Raw genomic sequence first — 26400 nt, forward strand, 5'->3', positions numbered from 1 at the left:
ATTCTAAGATCCACATACACATCCACTCATTCACCAACAGTCCTATACAGTCACTCATACATGTACACACTCATCATATGTACTCATACACCTATACATCCTGTTACACAACGCCACTCATCCATAGAGTTACTCACACACATAGTCACTCATGCTAATAAAGAATCAAACATCCATTTACTTGCATATACAGTTATACACACACCACCACACTTACTTCTACAGAAACTTACACATACTTAGTCTTTTAAACAATCACTTATAGAAACACATACTTATTCATACAGGAACTCTTTCAATCTCTCACTCTCACATATACTCACTTATATACACCAATAGTCACATATACTAGTTTAAAACATATGTAGTTACTCATAAAGACACTATTGAGACAGTCATTCACTCACTAACACACCCATGCACACACTCATCCACCATACGGTCCTGCACACATGCTGTCTTCAACACATACAAACAGTGAGTCACTCATTCATGCACCTATGCACTATGTAATACCCCCCACCGAACCATACAGACACTCAGACACTCATACTGATACTCAAAAAACCAACTAATAACCTAAATAGACACTCATGTAGCTACTCACCAACCCATGCAGCCACTTATACACAAAGTGAGAGACTGATACAGATATTTACATATTTAAACATTACTCACTAAGCCATGTATTCACTAAGATACACTTAATCAGTCAGTTATACAATCAATTTTTCAAAAACAAATCATCCATTTAGACACTTATATACCCATTTATTCTTCCATCGACCTTGAGATATACATATATAAAACATATATAATTTTCAGAAAAACCCACATTCACTGGAGGATGTCATCAGTGATGTAATATGTGACGTCATCAGCAGTGCACTGCGGGCGCGCGAGTTATAGTTAGCTGAACTATCTATAACGGGGAAATTTCAATGGATTTGTACGAGTGAAAAGTCCAGCTAACTATAACACCCCTGAAACCTATGGTTTTTTCAGTGAATATTGTAGATAAATGCTGTGTTAATGTTTCATGTGACATTCATAAATAAGTTCATTTTACATCAAAAAAGGACCTCAAATATGAGAAATGGGAAGGAGGGTCACAGAGATTATTTGCAGTAATATCAGTCAGCTGCTGCAGTGTAATATTGAGAACATGTCTCCATCCCTGAATATTAGACGATTGTGTTCCTGTGCAGCGTCAGTGACCTGGCCAAAAAGGGCATGAAAGAGATGAAATCATTGGATTTGGATTATAAATTCAAAGCAGTTCTGAACAGGGACCCACAAAAAATGTTTGCCCAGGGCCCCCAAAATATCTAAGATGTCACTGCTATTGAGCCCTCAATTAGGTAACTAAAATGAACGCCCATCCAATCCCAAGAGCGGATGAGCTTGTGAATCCTTCAGGAGCTGCAAAGTACTTGAGCACCTTTAATTTGACCAGTGGGTTCTGGCCGATCTCCTTAGTACCAGATGCCAAGGAAAAGAGTGGCTTTTCCACACCAGAGAGGTTGTACCAGTATAAGGTGATGCCCTTTGGGTTGAAGAATGCTCCTGTTGAACCATGTTCTTGAGGAGCTGGAGCAGTTCTATGTGATGATATTGCAGTGTTTCAGCAGTTCATGACAGGACAACTTGAGACAACTAGGATACAGAAGGTAAAACAGACCTCCAAGGTGACCAAGTGCTAGATCCAGCAGTCCTCTGCCGTCTTCCTTGGGCATGAGGTTGTAATTGAAAGATTCACCTCTTGGATGCCAAGATTCAGTCTGTGATGGAAATGCCTACTACTCAGGCTGAAATGAAGGCAGTTGGCCCATTGACTACTTTAACCTCCAAGAAACAGCCATGAAATGTGATCTGGACTGGGGAGTATCTAAAGGCATTTTAGGAAGTGAAGAAGGCACTATGCAATGCACTTGTACTGAAAGCACCTGACTACAGTCAGCCTTTTATTGTACAGATGGATGCCTCTGACAATGGAGTTGGAGCTGTGTTAGCTGAAGTGGATGACAAAGGTAGAGAGCGTACAGTAGCTTTTATTAGTAGGAAGTTCCTACCCAGAGAACTGAACGGGACGACTATTGAGAAAGAGTGCTCTGCCATAGTGTGGGTCTTATGTAGGTTCAGCCCCTATTTATTTGGCACTAGGTTTGTAGTGGAAACAGACCATAAGCCATTGAAGTGGGTATTAGCTATGAAAGAAGAGAATTCCAAGTTGTTGAGATGGTCTGCACAGGTTAGGTTGTGTAGTTGAGCACAGAACTGGATTGAGCCACAAGAATGCTGACGGACCTTCCTGCCGGTTTTAGTAATATGTCGACCCAAACTCTCCAGGTTAGGATTTGGCTCAGGTATCATGCACGTGCGCCATGACATAGGCATGCCTCACAGATTACTGTCTTGTTAAACTGGGAGGGGTATCCAAAGCACTAACCTTGTAAGTGGTAGAAGGTCACTGCCCATACCAAACAATTAAGTAGCATGAGCACAGTTATGGTAGAATGCCATGTTTTAGTAATGATGATCAGTAATGGGAACAGGTCTTTTAACCTGTGTCCATGGAGTGGAGCCTATCAGCCCACTCATGTAAAGTTCCGCTGCTATGTGCCTCACTCATCTTTGGCCTACATGATGTTAGCATGTAGTTCTGTGCAATACACAAGTGAGTGTTGAAAGTGTGTGCTGTGATATATGTGTACCTACAAGTGGTTCCATATTGGAAGCCCAGGGTCTTGAGGAAGGCATGTGGCGGTAGGTGTAGGAGCCTGCCAGACAGATTTGTGGAGCTGTGTGGGACACACACCAGAGGATGGAAGAGCCAGGCTCTCCTGCACAATTCAACAGGGCTCTTCGATCGTGCAGCCAGCCTGTGCTGTACTATGACATGGAGAAGATCAGAAGAATTCTACCTTGTTTGACCATGACTGGGGATTGAGGTCTGCCAGTCTCCTAGCTGGGTGAGGAGACATCAACCAAGGCAATCGAGACAACCTGCCCTGGAGTGTGGAGCACAAGCACCTGCCTGCTTGCTGAGACCAGAGGGCCTTGTGAGGAGGAGGAGAGTGTCTGGAGAGAGCAAGGTCCCGTGGGGGATCCTTGCAAAATCATATGCCAGAAGAGTCTGCATGAAGATACTGGCTGTTACACCAATCAGGCTGTTGTCTGTGTGCACACTAAAATTGGCAACCCTGTGTACCAGAGGAGGCCACCGTTGAGAAAGCTGCTGTTCCACTGATCATACAATTGTCCTGTGTGCAGACTAAAGTTTGCAACCCTGTATGCCAGAGGGGGCCGCCATGAAGAAATCTACTGTTGCATTGATTGGGCCATTGCCCAAGAGCACACTTGAGTTGGTGACCAGTATCCAGAGGGGGCCCCTGTGAAGCGCAAAGGCAGTTGTCCTGTTGCACTGTATGCCAAGATTGAAGCATCAGAAGCTGAGTGACTGCACTGAACCTGCCAGCGGGATCAGAGGAACTTACTGCATCATCTGAAGAAGCGCCATGAACAACCAGCCATCTGGCCTAAAGTGATGACACTAACTCTCATCACCAGCATCCACTCCAGTCTATCACGACGCCAGAGTGCTGAACAGTCCCTGGGTCTTCCATATCGTAAAAACCAGCAGGAGTGGGTAAGACTGATTGCTGGGCCAGAGAGCCCAGGGGAAACTTGTTCAGCCTCATTGCCCAGGGAACACAATTTACACCTTCGAGTATGTTTACAATATGGAGTAAGTTTATTGATTTTGCTCTTCACAAATTGCAAGTGTAAATTTACTGTTAAAGTGTAAGTTACAGGTCTTCCACCCTCTGAGTATTGCAGTTGACTTACTCTTGTGGGCATGGGTGACTTCCCTCCATAAACCCCTCCCTGACTGTCCCCATTCCTCTCGTATTCCTCTCTAATCTCAATTCCTTTTGTAGTATATCTGTCCCTTTTTTAGCCACTTTCCTATGCCCCTCCCACACTTACTACAAAAACCTATAATTGTGTGCAAAAACTCCACATATGGAACGAAGAACTCTGCACATATAACTAGTATAGGTAAAGCGGAGGTGTAAAACTCTGCACATAGTTTGTGAATTGCAATCTGTAGTAATTTTTTTAATACTACTACAAAACGTACTACAAAGTGCAGTTTGGGAATCAAGACCTTTCACTTCTAAAAAGCCACAATGTGACTTCTAAGTCTTGAGACTTTTAGTGGGTCCGGACTTGAGTGTTGCCTATCCTAAATGGGGAATAATCATTGCCAGAAGACAGGGAAATGGGTCTCAGGGCTCTACTAGGGTAACACTAGCATATTAGCCTTAGGAGGACTGGGTATATTGTTTGCATATATAAGATTCCACTTTGTGTTTGCATATAAAAACAACTTTTTTCACAAAAGCAAGTATATGGCTGGACAATCATTTGGTGGGGTTACTGGGTGTATTTTGAGTCTTGAGCCTATGTTCACCTTGCACTTACTTCTCCCCCTCCCACTCGAGAAGCCTTGTACTGATCGAACCTCACTACCACTGCTAGTAAAGTGCTGTAGGGGTATACTTAGTCCAGCTGCTCAGGAGCCATAATAGGTCGGCACCTGGACATAACAGCGTAAAAGGCCTCAACCACCATGATTAGGCCCAGTAGCTCCAGCTTGCCCTGTGGCCCTTTCAAAGGGGTTCTGACAAATACCTAGCTTTAAAATGCCCTCCAGCCATTAAAATCATGGTTGCAGCATGGCTAATTTCAGTGCCTCTCTTATTAGGGATGGGATATTTATTTATTGTCCAGGCATGAATAGCAGCATTGTTTGCCAATACTATCTACTCAATGGATACCTATATGCCAGAAAAGCCACAGGTGTATTAGGAGTCCCCTCAGTCAATGGCGATTTTTAGAGAGGATGAGATGCCCATCATATTTACTCTGGCCTATACAAGCTGTTTTCCTGAATTAGACTTGATTTGTTACTCACAAAGCAAGTCGAACCTCAAACCAAGCTCTTGATTTTGGCGGGAAGAACTTGAGGTATTGCAACTGTAAATTTGTGTGGGACTTACACCTTTGGTGGCCATAACATGAAATAAAATCAGTGAAGGAACACACTATAATATATGATGGTATGTCAGAATATCAACTACCGAAATTTCGTGCTACAGGAATAGCACAGCAAAAAAATCCCCAAACAAAATAACGTGGCGGTAGGTATATATTGGTAAGTATAAATTTATTATTCTTAACTGTACATCTAAGTTCTCGGACTATTTATATATATTGCCGAAGTACTTGGATGTGGAGTTAAGTGTAGTGAACCTATGCTTACTTTGCTGATATCTTAGTCATTAGTATTTTTGCAACAATAATTTTGCACCACAATAACTAAAACTCGATATTCTATTCTAGTACTAAATCAACTGTACATGGAACCATCTCGAGGCACCATGCTCATAGTGGTCTGGCAGTTTAATAGTAGCAGACTGTGAAGTATTGGAATGAGTTTAGTGAGGTATACGTTAGTTCTGCATTACAATCATTTGCTTTATGGTTGATAATTTGTGATTGAAAAAGCACTATCTGCCCCATTTTCTTTTTAAATTGTTCTATAGAGAAGAGATTACCAAAAAACACCTAGCAGTGGGTATCTCTTTTTCACTAATTGTGGTCACTCCCTGTATTTATGGTCCCATACCTACCTAATACCTATTTCAAAACCATCGAATCCATTCCCCCCCACCCCCCATGGTCAAGGCAAATTTGGTCTTTCAAATACATGTTGCTCAAAGTGTTTTCTATGCTTAAGAGGAAGCTGCAAAATAGAAGCGGTTTTTGTAACCTTAAACAACATAATCATGAGCTTAAAACAAATTTACAGTTAGAGGCTGTAAATCAGAAACCCAAAACAAGGTGTTCCTAAACTAGAAAAAGTGTCGGACGCAAACCTCACCTTATTATGGATTCACTGCTAGATAAAAGCCTACAGTCACTCATAAGGGATTAAAAGTCACTCTCTAATTGCACTCTATCAGTGAGGGTACTGAGCGAGCTTGACCCTCTCCAATTGGTTATAAGGGCACGGGAAGGAGAGTTCTTTGGCCAACATTATAGAAAATTATTTAAATTATTTAAATTTACAGAAAGATATTTGAGCTTTTTGAGTTGTTTTATGACAGTCCATTCCATCCAAAATAGAGCCCCCTACCTTCCAGTCCACTGGGAAATTCTGGAATGCCCAAATTGTCAGCTTGACCATGCCTGCCACCTTGTCCTGCTTTTTCAGTCATTTCCATACCTGTCCCTTAAAATAATTCGTAGGAAAACTGACTTACTTCCTACCATACTCTACCAGTTCTGTCAGCCGGTCCCACACCCCACTATTCTGTTAAATATAAATAAACACCTAACCTAGTACAATCCGCACCTACCTTTGACAGTGTATGTTCAGTTACCATTTCCCATTAAAATATAAACAACTTACTTCCCCAAATCCCCCCAATGTCTCCCACAAGTTTTCAGGCTGCTGTGGTAATGTTAGCCTGACAGATCCTTTGTTGAACACTTCTACATACCCTTCTCCCCTCAGGGCTCTCCAGACCCTAAGGAATCAAGGGCAGGTGTTAGCATCTGGTACGGCTGCCTACTCTTCCCACTAGTATGATGGGGTCTGAACAGGGCCCGACTGGCAAGAGTAAACAACATTGGGGTATGTTCACAAGAACGTGTGATAACTACTGCAAGAGTAGCTTAAGGCAACTCTCAACATCGCAGCCCATCGCGGGAAAAGTACGCCATGCCAACCAAGTATTCACAACGCAGTGGTAGCATGCGATAAGCACCAGACAGCACATCAAATGTCAGCGAGAAAATCAACGCCATGCCGCAAAAGTGCGAAACGCGAACGCAAAAAATCATGCGATGAGGCCAATCGTGGTACAAAAATCAGCGAAAACCAGCCACAGGTCTGCAAATTCGACGCGTCTGGCGTGAAAATGCACTATAAAAGAAAGAGGGGAAAAAAACGAAACCAATTCAAACTGTGTAACACCATGGATGGACCCGGACCGAGTGCAGAGGACAAGCCGAACTCCACAAGCCCCACGGAGGGACAGCCAGGAACCCCGTGCTCAGGGAAGGGCAAGGAGAAGAGGAAGAGGAAGACGGGGTTCAGTCCGCAGGAAGACCGGATCATCGTCACGGAGGTGATAAAACACCATCAACAACTGTTCGGCACCTCCACTGTGGCACTGGCAACCCAAACGGAAATATGGCAGGCCATTGTCACCAACGTCAATGCAGTCGGAGTGTTGAGGAGGTCACCGGAGGAGGTTAAGAGACGCTGGCATGAAGTGCCCAGCCAAACCAAACAGAAAGGCAGCAACAGCGACTGGAGGTGGGAGTCCTGCGACACAGGAGGAGCTGGATGAGCTGGAGGAAATGGTGGCCACAGTCAGCAGTGTGGAGAAGGTGGCAGGATTTGGGAGCCTGGAAACAGCTCCATACGACCTGACCCAACAGCAACTGGGTGAGTAACGACCAGGGACTGGGGGGACGGGGGGAGATGGGCACAATGGTACACATGCACAATTATGTGTAGCACACTGCACATCCACAATGATCATGGAACATGTCCCTGATAGCCTTGGCACACTGCAGCACACATAAAAACACCAAATAGGCCCCCGTCCACAATGTGCACAAAGGGGCCCCCCTCCCTATCACTAATATCACACCCTACCCATGCACATGTGCTGAATCCAGCAAAGCAGCGGCTCTGTGACCCACACTGACTATGCAAGTAACACTGCATGCCCAATAGCATGGCAGCAGCCAAAAAACATGACATGGCCCACGAATCGACATGGAGGTGGCCTAGTGCGGATCACATCCGTAAAGGAGCAGGTCACACTCTGACATATCCACGTGCACCCACAACCCATGCCGTACAATACAAGCTAGAAATCGATAAGGGATTTGGATCCAAAACAGCAAGGCCAAGCCAGCAATAATCAAATAACAAAAAACAACAAGCATTTGCAATGCAATAGATCTTGCATTTGTGAGAGTTTAAGCTATTGGCATTGTAAATGACAATGCCTTTTATTTAAGTTTTAAAAACCAACACGGAAATAAAAGGCATTGCCATTTACAATGCCAATAGTTCAAACTCTCACAACTGCGAAACCTATTGCATTGCAAATGCTTGTTGATAAGGCTAATGTGTTTAGAAGCAACAAATTGTCCATGTTATACAATTAAACAACTATAAACCATGCAATAAACACTGATGAATGGTATGTGGGCATTCACCAATAATCATCTTGGGATATAATTGAATTGAGAACAACATGTCCACCATCTTGGATTAAGAAGCCATCCATGAAAGCAGTACCCCCTCGGGATGTGGCGCACTGCATACGGCAACAAGTGGGCCCTACCAGAGGCATTGAAGACGAATACTTCTAAAGTAGAAATGCACATTGTGTAGAAGCAAACTGCCATCGCTCACAGGGCAGCCAATGGCTGAGGTCCATGTTTGCTGATTTTAAACAATGTGGGATATTGGGAACAGCTTTGGGTGTTTGTCTGCCACCTTTTGGGTCGTCTGTGGTGGTGGAGACAAATGCTTGAATGCGCAGAGTTACACCTGCCCTCATCCATGCACAGGTTCTGAGAGGAGTAGCGTTGGCAAATACAGGTAGAGCGTGTGATATATATATATAATTTAATACTGTTTGAGAAAATAGGAGTCTGGAGAATCAGCTATAGCTATCTCAAAGGCCAGACCGAAAAATCTTGGCTGGATCCGCAACACAGAGGCATTTTGTTGGTGGACCTCGCCCATGGGACTGTGTTTTTAGAGTCCAAGCTGGAAACTGTTGAACCAGGAGACCCAGTTTTTAATCCAGAACCGAACAAGGCTGCTTTTCTCCAATGACGGTAACTTTCCCGCTACACCATATTTTTGTGAGTGGACTGTAAGACTGGGTGCTCCCGCTAGGAGTGTATATTCAAAGTGCATTGTTGCTTGATTGGCTGGCAAACTCATGCTAGGCTGCAGCAATTGTAATTAGTAAATACAAATTGTTACAATTTTAAACCAATTATAATAAAGATAGTCAAATTAGTTTCTAGTAATTGAACAAGAAATATTTGCACCAGCTCTTAAAGCACAGCCAAGGACAAACAAAACAATCACGGTGAGAAATTATGTTTGTCAACGTTTCCAGTTTTAAACGTGCCCCCATACTAATTAAAACCTGCATAACTTTGAGGACATTTGATTGTAAATACCTGCATAGCAATAATAGGAAAACTCTCTGGTCGTCTGTAAGTTTAAAATTCTAAAATCTGGATTAAGAAGTCTGGTCAACAAGAGTTAAATACGATAAATAAGCAACAGTAATTAACAAGGGAAAAACAAGTCTTAAGAACGCAGCATTAACCTTTGATGTCAAATATACCCATCGAGTCACTGAATTACACATAGTTGAAAAGAATTAGCTGATCAATCTAGGCTTCCTGCTTTATCAAATTGTGTGATCCTGGGCAAATAATTTATTTCACTGAGGCTCTTTTTGAAACGATTACTTTTTTCACCCTGCCAGTGTGTAGCTGTCCTCTGCTTACCAGGCTTAGGCTCCCGAAGGGAAATGTTGGCCACACACAGGAGTGAGCAGGCTATCAAGTGCTCCGTGTCCCCTCTCCCATCCAGTTACTTCCCTATAACTGTAAAACACATGTACTAGGGGTGTCAAGGAGAGGCTGTGGAAGTAATATTAGAAGGAACCAGTGTGGCTCGGGGGGGAATGCAGTATGAGTGGTGTGCCAGTATGAGTGCAGTGTGAGCAATATGCCAAAGTGCAAGGTATGTCTGTTTAAGTGCAGGGTGAGCAGTGCATCTTAATGAGCGCACTAACCTGTGTGAGTGCATCATGAGCAAAGTACCTGAGTTGCATGCCTTTCCTGTACATGTGGAAGAAGAGCTTGGTGCACTGTGAGTGCGGAGTAAGGCCTGTACTGGTGTGGGTTCAGGGTGAGGAGGTGTCTCTATCAGTACAGGATGAGATGAGAGCTTGTGAGTTCAGGGTGTACTGTGAGCTATTTCAGTCTAGTGGGACGGTGCTCCCTTGTGAGTTCAGGGTAAGTAGTGTGGCTCTGTTAATGTAGAGTAAACAACTTGTAGTTTGAGTGGCAGTTTGTATGAGAGGAGGATGAGTAGTGTACCTGAGAGAATACAGCCAATAAAAGCCAGTTCTCTTTGACAGTGCTCGTTCTGGTAATAGTATTAAAGCTGAAGACCGGCGTAGGAACGTTGATCATCTAGATAGCGCATGCACGCACACAGGTGTATTGCTCGGCATGCATTAGGTTTCTATTTCAGGGTATGCTTGCTCTAAATCCCTCATCAGAAGGTAGCACTTCTAATTATTTCTAGGTCAGGGTTTTGGCAGCGCAACAGTCATGTAGTCCTATTGCTAACAACATATTCAGAGTGGGCTTTGGATCCACCCCTTTCAACTGTGCTCTTTCGGCAGCCAGCCCCTTTCAGCCATTGTATTGAGACTTTGTCAGTCAAGTCTTGGCACAGACCAGTGGAGTATTCATCCCTCACCTAATGGTACTGGCTGGGGGTATCCTGCTGCCTGCACTTGAGTACTTGCTTTCAACTTCATTAGGACTACTTTATAACTATAGCCCATTCTAGTTGCCCCTGGTGGCTTCCACCCACGAGCCTCGCTCTGTTGTGCTAATGCTGGATGTATTAGCACATTAAACCAAGACCTATTGACTTTGCCAATGCTTGTTTTCCCCAGGGAGCTAATAAAACAGGTGAGGAACTGTTGCCGTGTAAATCCTAGAAGAGATAAAGGGGAGTGGAGAGTGCCTAAATAAATAGTTTGGTATAACAAGACACGAGGAAATACTCTGCTTATTTCAGTCTCTCATTGACTAGCAGTATATTATGAATTAGTTTTAAGATTCTGAATTCCAAATATAAAATAACAAGACTAACAGGTCTGCTTCAGTAATAAGGCTTTGGTTTCGAGATTTGACTTGCAGTAGCTCATAAGCACAACTGCTGTTTTATGGGTGAGTCTAGTTTGCTTCAGTGTGTCCTGCCCTCTCTCACTGCTGAGCTAAGTGCCGCATAAGTAGCGTGCCTCACAACATATGTTATAATTTAATGGTGCAGCTGGTTAGTGGAAAACCTACACTATGGCATCCAATGAGGACTGCGCACACGGACTGGATCGGAAAACGAACTGCAGGCTTGGTTCTCGGTTCAAAGTGGTCTTCAATCATCCCACCTCTGCGTGTCCTGCCTCTCACTCTCACCCCTTGTTTCCCTTATGCCTTACAGCCTTTCCGCTATAAAAGACTGACAGAAACAAAGCCCTCCACTTCACAAGCAACCATCCGCGAAGTCTGAAAGAAAATCTGCCTTATGGGCAATTTTTGCGGATAAGGCGAAATTGTTTTTTCAAAGATGAGTATTTACATCATGGGAATAACTTAAAGGACAATTTGTTAGACCACGGTTACCCCAAAAAACTGTTGAAAAAAGCAATGAAGTGAGCATGGTGGACCCCACGGCATATTCTTCTTGAGATAAAAGAAAAGAAGTCTACAGAAAGGCTAGTCTGCATGTCTACTTACTGTCCTACGTCGAATTGGTTCAGAAGAGAATTTATCAAAACTGGCATCTGGTAAAAAACCTAGACAAGACGCTCACTGAGGTTCCACTTTTCGCCTTCAAGAAAGACAGAAGTATCACAAACCAGATAGTACGGGCCGCATTTCCAAAACCTCCAACAGCATCCATTCGTGACTATGTGGGCCTCCCTCCAGTAAAAGGCCATCATAAATGCGGTACGTGCATTTGCTGTGAATCCACACTGGAGGGTGTACTTTTTTCACACAGAGAGATAAATTGGAAACATGAGCAGTTTTCTAATTGTAAGTCAAAAAATGTTGAGTATGGGATTCTCTGTCCGTGTTTAAAGCTATACATAGGCAAGACAAATCAAGAAGTACGGCATAGGATTTCTCAGCATAAATCTAGAATCCGGAAGAATGTTCAAACTGCCCCCCTAGTCAACCATTGGCATGCGACCAAACACACGGAAAAAGATTTAAGGTGGACTGTAATTTCAAGGATCGAGCAAGACCCGAGAGGTGGCGACTTAGACATAAAACTAACCAAACTAGAAGCAATTCTGATTATTAGATTTAATACAGCAGTGGACAAACTCTCAGAAATTTACAAATTTTGACCACAGATACAAGTCAAGATTAGGGAATTCTCTTACAGTTTCGTTCTACTAAAATCGAGTTGATCAGAAACCTCACCCAAATTTTTGTTTTTCAAAATATTCGAGAGATGACATATGGCTGGTCAAAACTCTCTGTAGCTTCAAGAATTAAGCAAAACATATCAAGCTTCCTTTATTAAGGACATTATTGCATAATTTCACAGAAGACGGGTGTGAGAAGTTGGCCTGGTATATGATGCTCACTAGTTAAAGTGATCACCCTGTACCATGCCAAGCAACCCTTATGGTGTGGTTGTAAGTCAACCTTTTCGGACTAGCTGCCCTAGTGGTAGCGTAGGCTAAGCAGTCTTTGAGGCTAAACTCGTGAAGCGTGTTAAGCCAGCTGTTTTACCAAATGTAACCCCCTTTTATACCAATGAAAGGACACCACACAGATATATATTCAAAATATATATGTATTTATTTCTCAAAGTAACCCCTAGTCTCTTTATGAGCACAGGAGCACAAATCGTCAAACAAGATTACAGTAGAATACACAGAAGTTGCACTTTATATGGATAGGCCCTGGTGGCCACTCAAACCATATACTAAAATAGTGGTATAAGTACCACGAACAGAAAAGGGAAAAGGCCTAGGGCCTCTAGAATCGCTGGGCCTACAAGGAGCTAACGTCAGTTAGTGACCAGGAGGTCCACGGGTGGCGTGTGCAGAGCAAATAGTCACACGCGTGCTCCCATAGGTTTCAATGGGTGCGTAAAAAGTACAAAGTTACTGCAAAGAGGATCTTCCGGATGGACTAGGAACTCAAGATTTGGAACACAGGCACTAGAGATGTAATACTACACTTGGGCACAGGTGTGCCAGCTTTACCTCACCCACAGGAAGCGGGTGCATAGGCCTCGAAGTGCGTCGGGTTTCTTCTATCTGTTCCGTGGAGCCTGAAGACAAAGATGCTGCAGGCGGTCGGTCCGGGAGAGATGCAGTGGATCCAAGAGTGGATCGGAGATGTTGAAGACCTGTAAGCAGAGGGGACAGTGTTCACAGTCACTAGCCAGTGACCGGCGTGGCACCAGGTGGGTACCAGGCAATGTCGGGTGCAAACAGGAAGAAAGGTGTAGCTTGTCTCTGCAGCCACGCGGTCCCTGGAGGTCGACGACGTCCAGGAGTCGGTTCACGAGCTGTCCCACGCAGGCTCTCGCTGTCGGCGGTGTCGGCGACTTGATCGAAGCAAACAAGCCTTGGCAAAAGCAATTGTTGTAGGAGATGAAATAAGCTGATGGTTCTGACCAGCAAGGTCAGAAGGACTGCTCCTTTGGAGGGGAGCAAGGGCCAGTCTGGAGCAACCAGACCAGCGGTGTATTTCTTGAAGTTCGTCGCCAAGATGGCTACTAGCCAGCGGGCCAGCAACCGGTTAGGCGCGTCGAGTGGCAAAATGCAGAAGGGCCCCACGCAGATCGTGGAGATGCTGGAGGGCTCACCTTTGGTGCAGATGCTGCTCGGGTGTTGGGCTTCTCAGATCCCAAAGCACAACTTGGAGGAAGCCTCGGTTGTTGCACTTGTCAGCTTGTCGTAGTCGTTCCAAGATGGCCGGCTCCACGTGTCTCGGTGCCTCCACGGGTCTCCTCTTTTCAGGGACTGTGGATCGGGCGGTGAGAGGTCTGGAGGTCCAGGTCTTGTCAGTCTCTGGGCTCGGGCTCCGGTGGGAGGCGGCGGCAAAGCAGACGTTGATTCGCTGGATGGTGCTTGCGTTAGCAAGGTGGTCACTCCCTGACCACAGGGGAGATTGGCTTCAGTCCTCTGTGCAGCAGAGCGTCGAAGTTCCCGTCTTCTTCTTAGTATTAAGTTGATTCCAGGATGTCTGAAGTCTTAGGACACAGCTCCTACCTTTAAGCGGATTCTAGGGGCCGGACTACCTGCTAGGTCCCTCCCTATGGGTGGGACCAGGAAGGGGGGTGGTTACACCCCCAATCCTTTGTCCAGCTCGCCCCAGGCCCGGGACTGGTGTGCCCCAGGACCGGTTTGAACTGGCATATGCACCAAGGCTCCTTGTGAGCCACAGGCATGTCTGGTTTCTTTCAAGCCCTACCTGACCAATACACAAAATCCTGTCTGGGGTGGTGCACGCACCTCCCCTGGCAGGAAACCCTTTGTCCACACCTCCCAAGCTGGAAGGACTCCCAGCAGCAGGAGGGCAGACTTGTGTCTGTGGTGGCAGCATCCATTTTGTGGAGCTGAGGCTATGTCTGATTTTACCCGGGTTTCAGGCACTGTACATGTCGTGTCCCTCTAGAAGGGTGGAATGCTAACCCCGTCGCCAGAATTGGCGAGGGGTTAGTATTCCAATTCGTATGACACCTTACTCGACATGTTTTGATAAAGCCAAACCAAAGATAGCATTTAACCGCGAGGTTCATAATGCACTTAAGAGTATATGGTATGACGATATCTGGAAACAGTAGAAGGAAGTTGTTCCGACCACTGCAGACAGGCTCAGCTCATGCCAGAGCACCATCTCACATGGAACCACGCACTCTGCCTTCAGGATTGTTAAGGCCTGCCATAGGAGTGACTTATAGGTTACCAGGTGTCCCATTTAAGGTTAGGTATAGGTATACTACACCTAAGTAAGAGGTGATTACACCAACTTACCCCAGCTGAGTGATCAGCCAGTTGTGTCAAATTGTTAGGCCAAGCCTGGGGTGGCATAATACATGCTTCAGCCCTTGGCAGGCCTTGGGTACACCAATGCCCTGGGTACCTAGTGTACACTGGTACAGGGGCTGACAGGGTGATCCAACCAATTGGGTATGTACCTAGGGTACATGGAGTCCATTTTAAAGAGAGAACAGCCAGGCTGAGATCCTGAATAGCAGGATCTCAGGCCAACTAAGTCGAAAAACCAGCTAGACACTAGGCAAAAATTTGGGGGTAACCATAGTCAGATATCCACCTTCCTACAACGGGGCACAAAATATATATAAAATTCCCCCTTAATATCAGCTATATTTCGCATTTGGATACTATTGCACTACAACTCCCATAATTACTGTTCCGTTTACGTCATTTCCTTGACGTTTAAAGAAGCTTCCACGTATGGAGCAAGTAAACGACTTTGCGAAAAAAGAAAAAAACGTATTTACTCTTTTGTTAGAACATCGAAGAGGCGATATGAGGTAAGACCAGCCGCATATACGAAATGCTAAAAATTCCATTGTCAGACTACCATAAATTGCGATGCTGAAAATCTATTCGCTTGCAGGCGAACAGAAAAGATCTCGCTAATAAATGCAACTTAGTTGGTCTGTATTTTTGTTTTCAGACAGACGCTATTGTCCCCTCCCAGCTTGTGCTCCTCTTTTCGACTCCTTTAAGACAACGGAGATTAAGACCGGTATGGGCAATTTCAGAAAGGGCACGTTTAATTTTTGAAATCAATTGAAATGATAGGAACAACGTGTATCCTTTATGTTACAGACATGTAAAATACCGACCCCCGCCATCCCCGATTGTGCGATACGATCGGCTGTGCTCAAAGTAAGAGTTCTGCTTTTTTACAAACATGTACCATCTCATGATACGCTAGCACGTATTTCCACAACGAGACTATGACTGAATGTTTGCTTTATAGGTGTGGCAAAAACGGAGAAACTGAAAAACTGTATGCTTGGCAGAACAATGGGCATGTAAAAAGGTAAGGGCTTTGTAGCACAGAAGAGGTGCGTAGAAACAAGGTCACTTGAGGCTATATTTTAAGACAAGGTTGTCTTTTTGTGTCTTTCAGTTATGTCTTGGTCCTGATGAGAATCCCGTGATTTGGAGGGATTTGAAACGTGTAGACCACGGTTATAAAGGCCAATCTAAGATTAAAATTGTTTATGTTGTTCATTTAGAGCAATTGATGCAGTTGATGGCCTTTCTGTTGTATTTGGCAACTAATTGGTTTTTTTTTGTGATTGGAAGATAAATATTTTTTGGATATTAGTGGTGCTGTTTGTGTGAGAAGTGTACAATGTGTAGTGTTGGCATGATTGGTATGTTTGGTATGAATATGGTGAAATGAGCTAAATGAATGGTTGAGAGTGGGTGTTAGCTAAGTATGTATGAAAGTGAAAAACTTTTATATTTGTAGGTGAGGGCGCTAAAGATATATTTGTATAAAAACTTTAAGATGTTGGTTATGTTATGTTGGTAAATTGTTTATGTAAATGGTATAAATTTGGGATTAAATCCAACGGAAATAGTGGTTGTCGTGACATTGTTTTGTTTCAATGCACTTTAAATTGAGTTTAAAACAATAACAGCACTGGCGCTTTTTTGCTGTACAATACAAGCAGCAGACGAACAATGCACCAAGCCACAAAATCTGTCCGAGAGCACATATGAACCAAGTCAAAAGCAATTCAGCCCCCGAAAAGCACACAATTCAAAGGCACCCCGCCTCAAAGGGAGAAGGCTACACGAAATCAGAGCTGCAGGGGCAACTCCCCCACAATGCAGCACACACACATAGCAATCACAGAACATCAGCAATGACGGCAATGTGGTACAAAGTGCAACACCAACACCACAGGACAGGGCTCACAACAGGTTCCGCACATGCGTTGTAACTGTCCACTCACATCTGGCATTGCCTGACACTGTGTGATAATGCACGGGTACTACCACACATCCATCATGTAGTCAAACAACACACTGACTGCCATCAAATAGCCAGCTCCACCCAAACAGTCACAATGTACATTGGCATGCAATCTGAATGTAAACATCTGTAAATCTTCAACATACATGTGTAACTCTGTTAACCTGCATCTCCCCTTTACATTGCAGAGCGACAAACAACACCTCCTGCAGAGCACACCACACTTCCCATCATTGATGATGAAGAGGACAACCTGCACATATGTCAAGACACCCTCCAATGGATAATGGACAACCTCCACACCCCATCCCCAGGAACAGGGCAGGCCAGATGCCCCGAGGTGACCCCAGCACCTGCAAAGACCACACAGCAGGAAACACACACCATCACGGCTGTCTTTCCGGACCCCCCCGACCAATACATGGAGTTCCAACAGCGTGTGTGGGGTTGCCAGGTGGAGTTGGCTGAACAGCTGCAGGTGGGTTTCGAGCTCGTGGCAGCCAAACTCGATGCCATACGTGGGTGGCTGAGTCCCATCAGGGACCACGTACAGTCCCTATCGGACACCTCCTTTACGCACCATGCTCCACCACAGACCTTGGCTGACCTAGCAGGGGCCATTAATCGAATACAAGAACTGTCTGGTCAGACAGGCACCAGCGATGACAGCACAGAGACAGATGCGAAGGTCAATGGAGACCATGGAGCAGATGCAGGCTGGAAGTATGGCTGCCATGGCTGGACACCAGCGAGTAGTAGCTGGGAACTTCAATGCCCTGCAGTTCATCATCTTGCCATTGCTGCCACTGAGCCTGTCCCAGATGACTGAAGCAGGAACATCGACACACACAGCTCCGACCCCTGATTTGTCAGTGGCACACAGTTATGCAGCCATTACCCCGCCACACACACTGGACACACCAAACACAGAACCCGTATCAGGGGAGTAAGATGGGGATGGTAATTACTGTGTGAGGAAGGAGGCAGTAGCATCCATCACGCCCATAGGGCCTGTCCCTGCCTGGTTCTGACCTATGCATCATGCCCTGGGACAATACCTTCCACTGACCCCAGGAACACTCTGCGACATTCACCCAGACCCCGACACGGACTGCCATATCTTCACTGCTGCATAATTACACAGCAATCCTGCTGCGGACTTCACTCCCCCTCTTCCTAATCACTTTTCAATTACCAAAGGACTTTGGTTGGCCCACCACTGGGCTTCAATGTAATGTGGGCTTGGATGGCCATGTACAGCTCAAGCTCCGTCAATCACCTGAATGTGAAATAAACATTCTAAGTCACACAGATGTGTCATGACTATGTTCACTCACGTATGGAAGTATGGCTGGATGTAGGGACACTGATTGCACATGAAGGTACACCCTGGTAACTGACATCTATGTGCATGTGTAACCCCCCAACGTAGGCACACATCCATGTGTTGAATAGGGCTGTGTGTAGGAATGACCAAATCGGTAGCAGGCCAGGAGTGGTGTCCTACATCACATGTGACAACAGAACTTCACGTCGCATACCTACTTACACACATCTGTGTGGACACATTCTGTCATGAAATATGACCCTGCTCCACATGGTCAGAGGTTGGACACCATACTCACATTGCTGAAGTCACGTAAGTGCACAAGTCGGCCAGCACCTATCCCAAAACAATGTCTGGCTCACAGAGGTGGAGCTTGCAAAAGGGACCCACCCCCATTGCACATGCATCAGTCAGTTCCTCCCTGTGTTGGGACAATGCTTATTGGGGCACATGAGTGGACAATCTAATCAACACACATCATAGTTAGACACCAGTGAAGTGGCATAGACTTTATTGGCATGTGCGTGTCAGTACGGACGAGGAAACGGCCACAACAGCAGGGACATGCTTAAGACACTTACACCCAGCATGGGTACATGTCGAGGTTCAGAAAATGGTGAGGCAAAAATGGACACCAATCATCACGGATGGCAATGGTCTCAGCCCACCTTGCCTTGCTGGATGAGTCATGTGTTGTTTGGAGTCTGCCCATTGCCCCGTGTGAGGGGGCACGACTCACTGCCCATGGGATCTGCATAGTGCTCTGCCACCGGAGTGCGCCGATTGTCTGCTCTGTTAACAGTGATCAGGTGAAAGAGTCCGACAGGTTCACATGTCATGCTACATTGCCATGTGTTTACTCTCCCCCAGCAGTGTGTCCGAATTGGCAACGCTGCCAAACGACGCTGTGTTGCTCCGACCATGGACCTGTATCTCCTTGCACAGGTGTGTGTACACACGCGTAGTTCCACGCACATGCATCCAGAGTCCTGATGAAGGCAGACATGCCCTTTGTTGTGGTGGGATATGTGAGCATTCCCCATGATGCAACAAGTTGTTGGGACCTGTGCTGTGGGTAACAATCAGATGTGGCTGCAGGAACGTAGTTACTCGTCCATGAATGCCCATGCATCTTCATGTGCAATGTGTTCCAGTAGTACGTCGTTGTCGTGTTCAAGGAACACCAGGGTGAGCCAATCCATTAACGGGTCTGGGCAGGTGTGCTCAGCCCACGCCGTTTCACCAATCTGCAACACAGCCCAATAGGGGAGCGCCTCGATTTGGTCACTGCACACGAGGAATTGTGTAATCTCCCATGAACAACTGCCAATACATACGCAGTATGTCAAGGCTTCCCATGCACGGCTATCTCGGTTACACTCCTGTGATCCAACAGGGGGCGCAGACACAAGTCATAGTTCAATTCATCTACGGTTGTGTTGGATAGGCAGACATCCATGGGATACTCGAATGTGCATGTTCGGCAGTGGAACCAGGGCTGGATTCAGGTACTGTAGGCAAGGCGGAAGGTCAGCCAGTAACTGATCCACAGCACTGCCAGTGGGCGTGCTCCCAGTAAATTCAGCAAAAGTGCATGGTACTGTTCCACATGACGTGGATTGCGCATGTGCCTGGGATGGCGTGCCATTGCGTTGGTGCGTCTCGTGGAACCGGCACTCTTCTGAACTGCAGCAGTTGTGTGGAGGATATGCCACAGCTCTGAGCAATGATTCGAATGTGTGTGCAACATTGGGGAGAATGGGTTGCTGTTTCTGTGAGTGTCAAGGGCATCCGATGCGGGGGTACCTCAGGCAGGGGCTTCTGAGTGTGGGGTGTGGATAAGTCGGATAGTTAATTTGCGCAACGCGTGGTGTGAGAGTCGTTCCCATCTGCCATGGCATCTCTCTCAGGGTGTTCCAGCTGCGTTCTGGACCAAGGTCAGAGGTGCAGCTGTGCTCCCGCCTTCTGCATTGGAACAATGGAGCTTTCATCCCTGATGTTTGTCTGACTACTACTTGCGTTTTCGGAATGTGTTGTTGCTTTGGTGCTGAGATTGGGACAAGGCCTTGGGCTCATGGTGTACGGATGGCGATACACACACACATGTTGGCATGTGGAGCCAGGTGCCCCAGAGGCCTTGCGCTGCTTGTGCAATCTCACTCCGTCTCTCTTCCTTGCTCTCTCCCTCCTTCTCTCCCTCTCTCTTTCCTTTGTTGGGCGCATGGCACACCTTCTTCTCTTGGATTTTGTCTTCCAGGCTGTGTCCTACAGATTGTCCAGTGAGGACCCGAATGGTTGTTTTGGCTTTTGTTTGAATGGTGTTTTGTGTTGGTGATTGCATTGCTGTATGACTGATTCTACATTTTCTGGCCACGCATGTATGTTAATTTTCCTGCTTGTGTGACATCAGGCAAAATATTTGTTTTGAGATTTGTGGTGTTAGTGTGCAGATTCTTTGTCTGGGGTTGGTGGTGGGCCCGGGGGGGGGGGGAGGTGTTATGGGCCTGGGTGTGGTGTCGGTGGGTGTTGTAGCCCTCTTGGGTGTCCGTGCTGCATGTTCAGTTGCCCGGGGGCATCTGTTGTTCTTCATGTGTGGCTATGGGCTGTGCTCCCTTGTCTGGTGCAGGTTGTGGCCCGACTTTGCACCAGGTCTGAGCAGGTGTTAATTTCCTGCTGCTAAAGCGCCTTATCGTCTGTTTTGTGTTCTTATCGCAGATCTGGCTGGTCATTGAGAATGTTGCGGAGTGAGGTCGCTGCTTTTTGCTCTGGAACGCCTACTCTGCATCTCATTAGCGATAGTTGCCGGGGTCATCCGATGCCGGAAAAGTGGTGCTGTGGGCTGTTAACACCAGCTTGTGAATGGGGCAATAAATTTATCGCAACTTTGGCTGCGATAAAGTGCCGTTAACACGGCGATAGATCCTTGAGAATATGGCCCATTGTCATTTTTGACGCCAACAGGTCTAACTTTAAAAATGCAAGACCTATTGTGTTGGAAATGCATCTGGCACCCATGGGACCTCTTTTGGCCACATATGGTACTGCACCCTGCAGAAGATATGGTAAATCCACCATACCCATAATGAGTTGTATGCAAGACAGTCACACAAGTACATTCAAATAGCTATGTCCATATATACATGTAGTAGCTTTGAAATGTAACATAAGAATTATTATAATAATTCCGGATTTGGTTGTACTCTGTGTGGAGCTGATGAAGGGAAATATATAGAAGGTCTCATATACATGTGAGATGTTCTAGTGAGTGAAGTAACCACTGCCAGCTTAGCTTAGGACCAAGTGTATGTCCTGCCTGAAGCCCTTTAAGAAAATAGTGACTTGAGGCTGTAATAAAAACCTAGGGAGTAACAACACATGTAACAGGGGGTGTTCTCATGGGAGGTTCCAAGATGAGGCAAGGTGGAACTAAGGAGGGACTACTAAGCCTATTGACCAGTGAAAGGACACCATTTACAAAGGACAGGGACAGGAGCCAATTAAAAGGATAGGCAGAAAGTGGGCAGAGCTTTATGCCCATATCCTGAAAACAGCATGTCTCAAAGAGACAGTGCAAGCACTGCCTAGGCGAGACCTAAAAACGGCCCCTACCACTCAAAAACCCGCTCACCCTTCCGGCCCCTGGGGAAAACATCTGGTGCCCGCTAAGCCCAGTCCAGGCCCTGGGCTTGAAGAGAAATGGAGGTAGTGGGCAAGACAGGATGCGATGCTGCAGCTGCAATAGCTTCTCTTTGGTCTGCGGCGACCCACTGAAAACTGCGATTTCAGCAGATTGAGTCAGTAGGTGGAGGGTGGAAAGCAGTGGATGGCGGCTGCACGCCTTGCTATATTCTTACAGGAGACTGGCGAAAAACAGCTCATTGGTGTTGCTTGCATACTGTATGTCACATCACTTTTTAGTTTAGTTCCAGCAGTGATGTTTTTTGGACCATAGTGCGGCCATGTACAACACTCAAAGTATTCAAATACCTAGTCCCCCAAAGGACCCTATGGTAACCAAGAAAAATCCTGACCGCCTTGCACAGGGCCAGTGGAACAACTAACTTGCTTCTAATCAAGGATCCCGGATTTATTCAAGTGTCCAGGGTCCTCGCTCATTGTCTCCTTTCACACTGATCCTTACTGCTCATCTTGATGCAGTTATCGGTGCATTTCGCGGCACCTTACTAGCCTCCAGAAAGAGGTGCTGAGGTAGCACACACAGGGATCATTGAGGTAAAACAGGCTTTTGCATGTACTTACCCTAAGAGATCTCTCAGACTATTTTATTTCACAAGTCACCTATGAAGTTATGTTGTATTTAAATCATTCCGGGTGGAAGGTTGTTTTTACTGGGCCACATTCAAGAGATGACATACAGATATACACTACTTGGAAAGGCCCTGCAGCTCCTCTTAATCACTAGTGCACTGTTACTATTTATAACCTTTCTATTAGTAGCTGACAGTGGAGTTTATTTATAGCAAGGCATGTAAAGAGCCTCACTGTCTTCCCACGATGCTTGTTACAAGGAAACAGCCAAAAAGAATTTGAGGACGTGTCATGTTGAAAGTTTTTGAAACACAAGACTCGTCTGCTAGAGAAGCCAGATATATATGCACAGGGTCACCCGGCTGTATATTTGACTTCATTCTTTCAATCGATTTTTATTGAGCATGATCTTAGCAGCCTAAGGAGGTCATCCCAAAATTTACATAATTCTGACTTATATATTGGAGCAATAATATTGATTCAAAACATTTATCCTTGATATGCAAGTACAAAAATGTTAAAACCCCAGTAAAGAACAAGCTGCATGCAAGTTTGACCTGCTAAAAATCTACAGGCCACTCTCTCCCTTCTAAAAGGGGCCACCTGAGCAGATATGAAGTCCTGTTCAGCCAGTATGCTCAAGCTGGGTGGTGTCTTGAATATCCATTCACCAAAATGTCAACGGAAGTGACGTTACACACCCTTCTGCCCCACAATAAACTCACAGGGTTCACCCATTATCTCACTTTCAGCCTCCTCTTTTCTGATGAGGGGCTACAGAATGGGCAAGGAATGGAAACTACAGTGAGCGAAAGGGGGCAGAACTAGCTAGGGCAATCCCATGGATAACAAAGGACAGACCGCTGCTGCTCCTGACATACGACTAACTGCAGTGCATGGGCGGAGCGGGGCCCCGTGACTTCCCTGTACCTGTGAGCCACACATTAACAGAAGCAAAGGTGAATGGGACAGATGAAGTCCTGCAGAGAACCCGGTCAGGATCGGCAGGGAAATTACTCGAAATGACTCTCTCAGCCTGCAATAACGAGGCTGACTAACTGCATGAGCTATGAGTGACAAATTGCAAAGAACCTGCTCATTTGTAACTGACTTCCCTGGCATGCCCACCTGGCTGGATCCCATTCCTTCACCACTGCACGCCAGCTGTTGTTTGACCAGGAGTCAAACATGAACCATAGTTGTGGGAATATTGTATTCTGTATTTATATTTTGAAGATCCGATCCTGCCATTGTGAATTTGATATATTTATTCATTATTTTTTCCTTGACAGGACGAATTAAAAGCCAGCCGCACATTGCCTGATTGCTATCGCTTTGCTTTGAGAGACAAGTGCACAAGGAGGAATCGTTGGCCATCAGCTGAAATGAAGTAGTGTCCGTGGTCATGGACACATATGGTAGACAGCATAATACACATGTTGCCTCATCTTCATGCCCAGTGCTGTTCCATTGCATTTTTAGTGTATGACTGACAGGCACATAGAGCTTTTTTTTCCCTTCAGACAGCAAGGGATTGATGTAAAGGGCATTATAAGCAGGCCCACTGAAATTTTGCGATTGTGAGAGTGCAGAATGTTCTTGTATAATTGTAAATTTGCCTCATTTGCCTCTTAGTCTATCATCTGCTGCATATTCTGCAGATTTTAACAAACAAGGGGGCATATTTACAATAACTGGCGCATTCCTGCATATCAGCAGGGATGCGCCAGTTATTGTGCGCCACAGCTCCGCCACCATGGATGCGCCGCATTTACAATGCGGCGCACCATGGGGCAAAAACGGCACAGATGCGTGACACATCTGTGCCGTAAAAGTGGCGCATTGCTGGAGTTGCGACGCAGCTCCAGCAATGGTCTGGGGGGCCCTATCTTGCTAATGCTGCGTCAATCCTTACACCTGCTTCAGGCAGGCGCAGGGTTTTGACGCAGCATGGGCCTAAAAGTGACTGAGTGAAATCTTGTAGATTTCACTCAGCCACTTTTAGGAGGCGTTCCTGCGCTCGAACGCCCCCCCACGCAGGAACGCCTAAATGTGGCGCAGGGCTTTACAACGTGACGCATCTCCCAGATGCGTCACGTTGTAAGTACCCCGCACCATGGCGCAGGATTTGCGCCGCCGCTGCATCCCAATAGTGACGCAACGGCGGCGTAAATGAGGCGCAAGGGGCTTGCATATCTGCCCCAAAATGTTTCTGGCTCAAATGGTTCAAAAGTTACTAAAAGTGCAGTAACGTGCTGATGCGCAGTGGAAAGCCCTTTGCAAAGGTTAACTGGTCACTTTTCTTTTGCTTATTGATATATTTGGGTGCTAAACTGGTACTAATGAGGTGCAACCCATGCCCTGACAGTTCGCAAGTGTGACAAGCATTTGCAATGCAATAGGTCTATCATTAGGGTAATTTTTAGTTATCGGCCTTGAAAATGATAATGTTTGTTAGATTTTGTTTTGTCAGAAAATATTCCAGGAGTACCATAACTAATAAAATATCCATGAAGCAAGGAAAGGGTGCAGTACCACAGGCGGTTACTAGGTGTCCCTGTGGAGTTGTAAAGGGACCTGTATTAGCAACTTAAGGTGTTGCACCCTTAATGCAATTAGAAAAAATAAAAAATTGCAGCTGAGCCTACCTTTCCATTTGTTTTTATTGGAAGTATGCTCAGTTGCAATCTTTCTATTTATAATTGCATTTAGAATGCAGTATCTTATATGGATAATAGAAGTCCTTTTTCAACTCCTACAGGAACACCTGGTAACAGCCTGTGGTATTGGACCCTTTCCATGCTTTGTGGATTTCTTTAATTACTTATGTTACTGCTGGCATATTTTTTGACAAAATAAATAATCTAACAAACATTCTTATTTGCAAACTTCCTTTAATAATCCTTTAACTGGGTGTGTGGTGCCAGTCACGTTGTCGAGCTTGCATGCCTTTATGACTTCCACACACTTTTGTTAAAATATGCATGATTGAAATGACCCAGAGCACATCTTTGAAAACAATTTTACCCACAGCTGCAAATGTTGCCAAAAACGTTTCAAAAACACTATAGAACGCTATGAAACAAAACTGTGAACAAGCAGATAAAGAAAGCTTGCGAGGAATTCGCATGCCTAGCTAAATTTACCATTAGCCCTAATTTTAAAGATGTAGTTCCCAAAGGAACAGTGAAACAACTACAGCGTAATGAAACTGTAGTCGGCCGGTGATCCTGAAGTAAAAAACTGAAGTGAAATATCGGGAGCCCCACCAATAAGGGAGCAGGAAATACAAGCAACGGGGGAGTCAACCAATTGGATTAGAATTTGGGACTACACTCCAGATTACAGCAGGTCTTAAAATAATGAAGTAATGCTATCACAAAATGTGCTGCATTAAGTTGCATAATTTGCCGTTCCTTGCAGCATAAGTTACTTAACTCTGCCGCATAATTTGGCCTTGCCCTGCTTCATAATTCCAGTGGCCCTGATTATAGGCTCAATGTCTGTTTTTTGCTTTTCCAGTCCTGAGACCAGTCAGGTCCTGGCCCACTCAGAGCACTAGCAGTGGCTATTCTATATCATGCCACCAACCAATTATGTTCTAAGCTCATCTCTAGCCAACACGTGGAGCTATTTGTTAATATTGAAAAAGCCAATGTTAATAATGATACATTCATTTGTAAGAAAGAAATCACATCTCTGTTATCAAATTCAACTGTCATGAACTCTCTGTCAACTCAGACTGAGAAATACGTGGTCAGGCAGTCTCTGAGACCTAGGCCTGAGGTTACTGATTGACAGGTCACAGGTGGGGTGGCATGTAGCCGGCAGACAAAAGTATGAAAAGGAAACTCAGGTCAATCCCACAGATAAGCGCAGCGACACCA

The 26400-nt window shown here is 45.5% G+C and overlaps 1 protein-coding gene across 3 annotated transcripts in view; it reads left to right on the forward strand.

Annotated features, from left to right (window-relative positions):
• The window catches only part of LOC146870559 (uncharacterized), an 88971-nt gene extending 70746 nt beyond the window's left edge, over window positions 1-18225 (forward strand). For all 3 annotated transcript variants that reach the window (XM_085599685.1, XM_085599687.1, XM_085599688.1), the window contains one exon: window positions 17106-18225. In XM_085599685.1, the coding sequence (XP_085455811.1) occupies window positions 17106-17746 (641 nt within the window). In that variant the 3' untranslated portion in view covers window positions 17747-18225. The remainder of the gene's footprint in view (window positions 1-17105) is intronic.
• Window positions 18226-26400: the final 8175 nt, after the last annotated feature.

The sequence above is a fragment of the Triturus cristatus genome, chromosome 1_1 (genome assembly GCF_964204655.1).
Source record: "Triturus cristatus chromosome 1_1, aTriCri1.1, whole genome shotgun sequence".
NCBI classification, from domain to species: domain Eukaryota; kingdom Metazoa; phylum Chordata; class Amphibia; order Caudata; family Salamandridae; genus Triturus; species Triturus cristatus.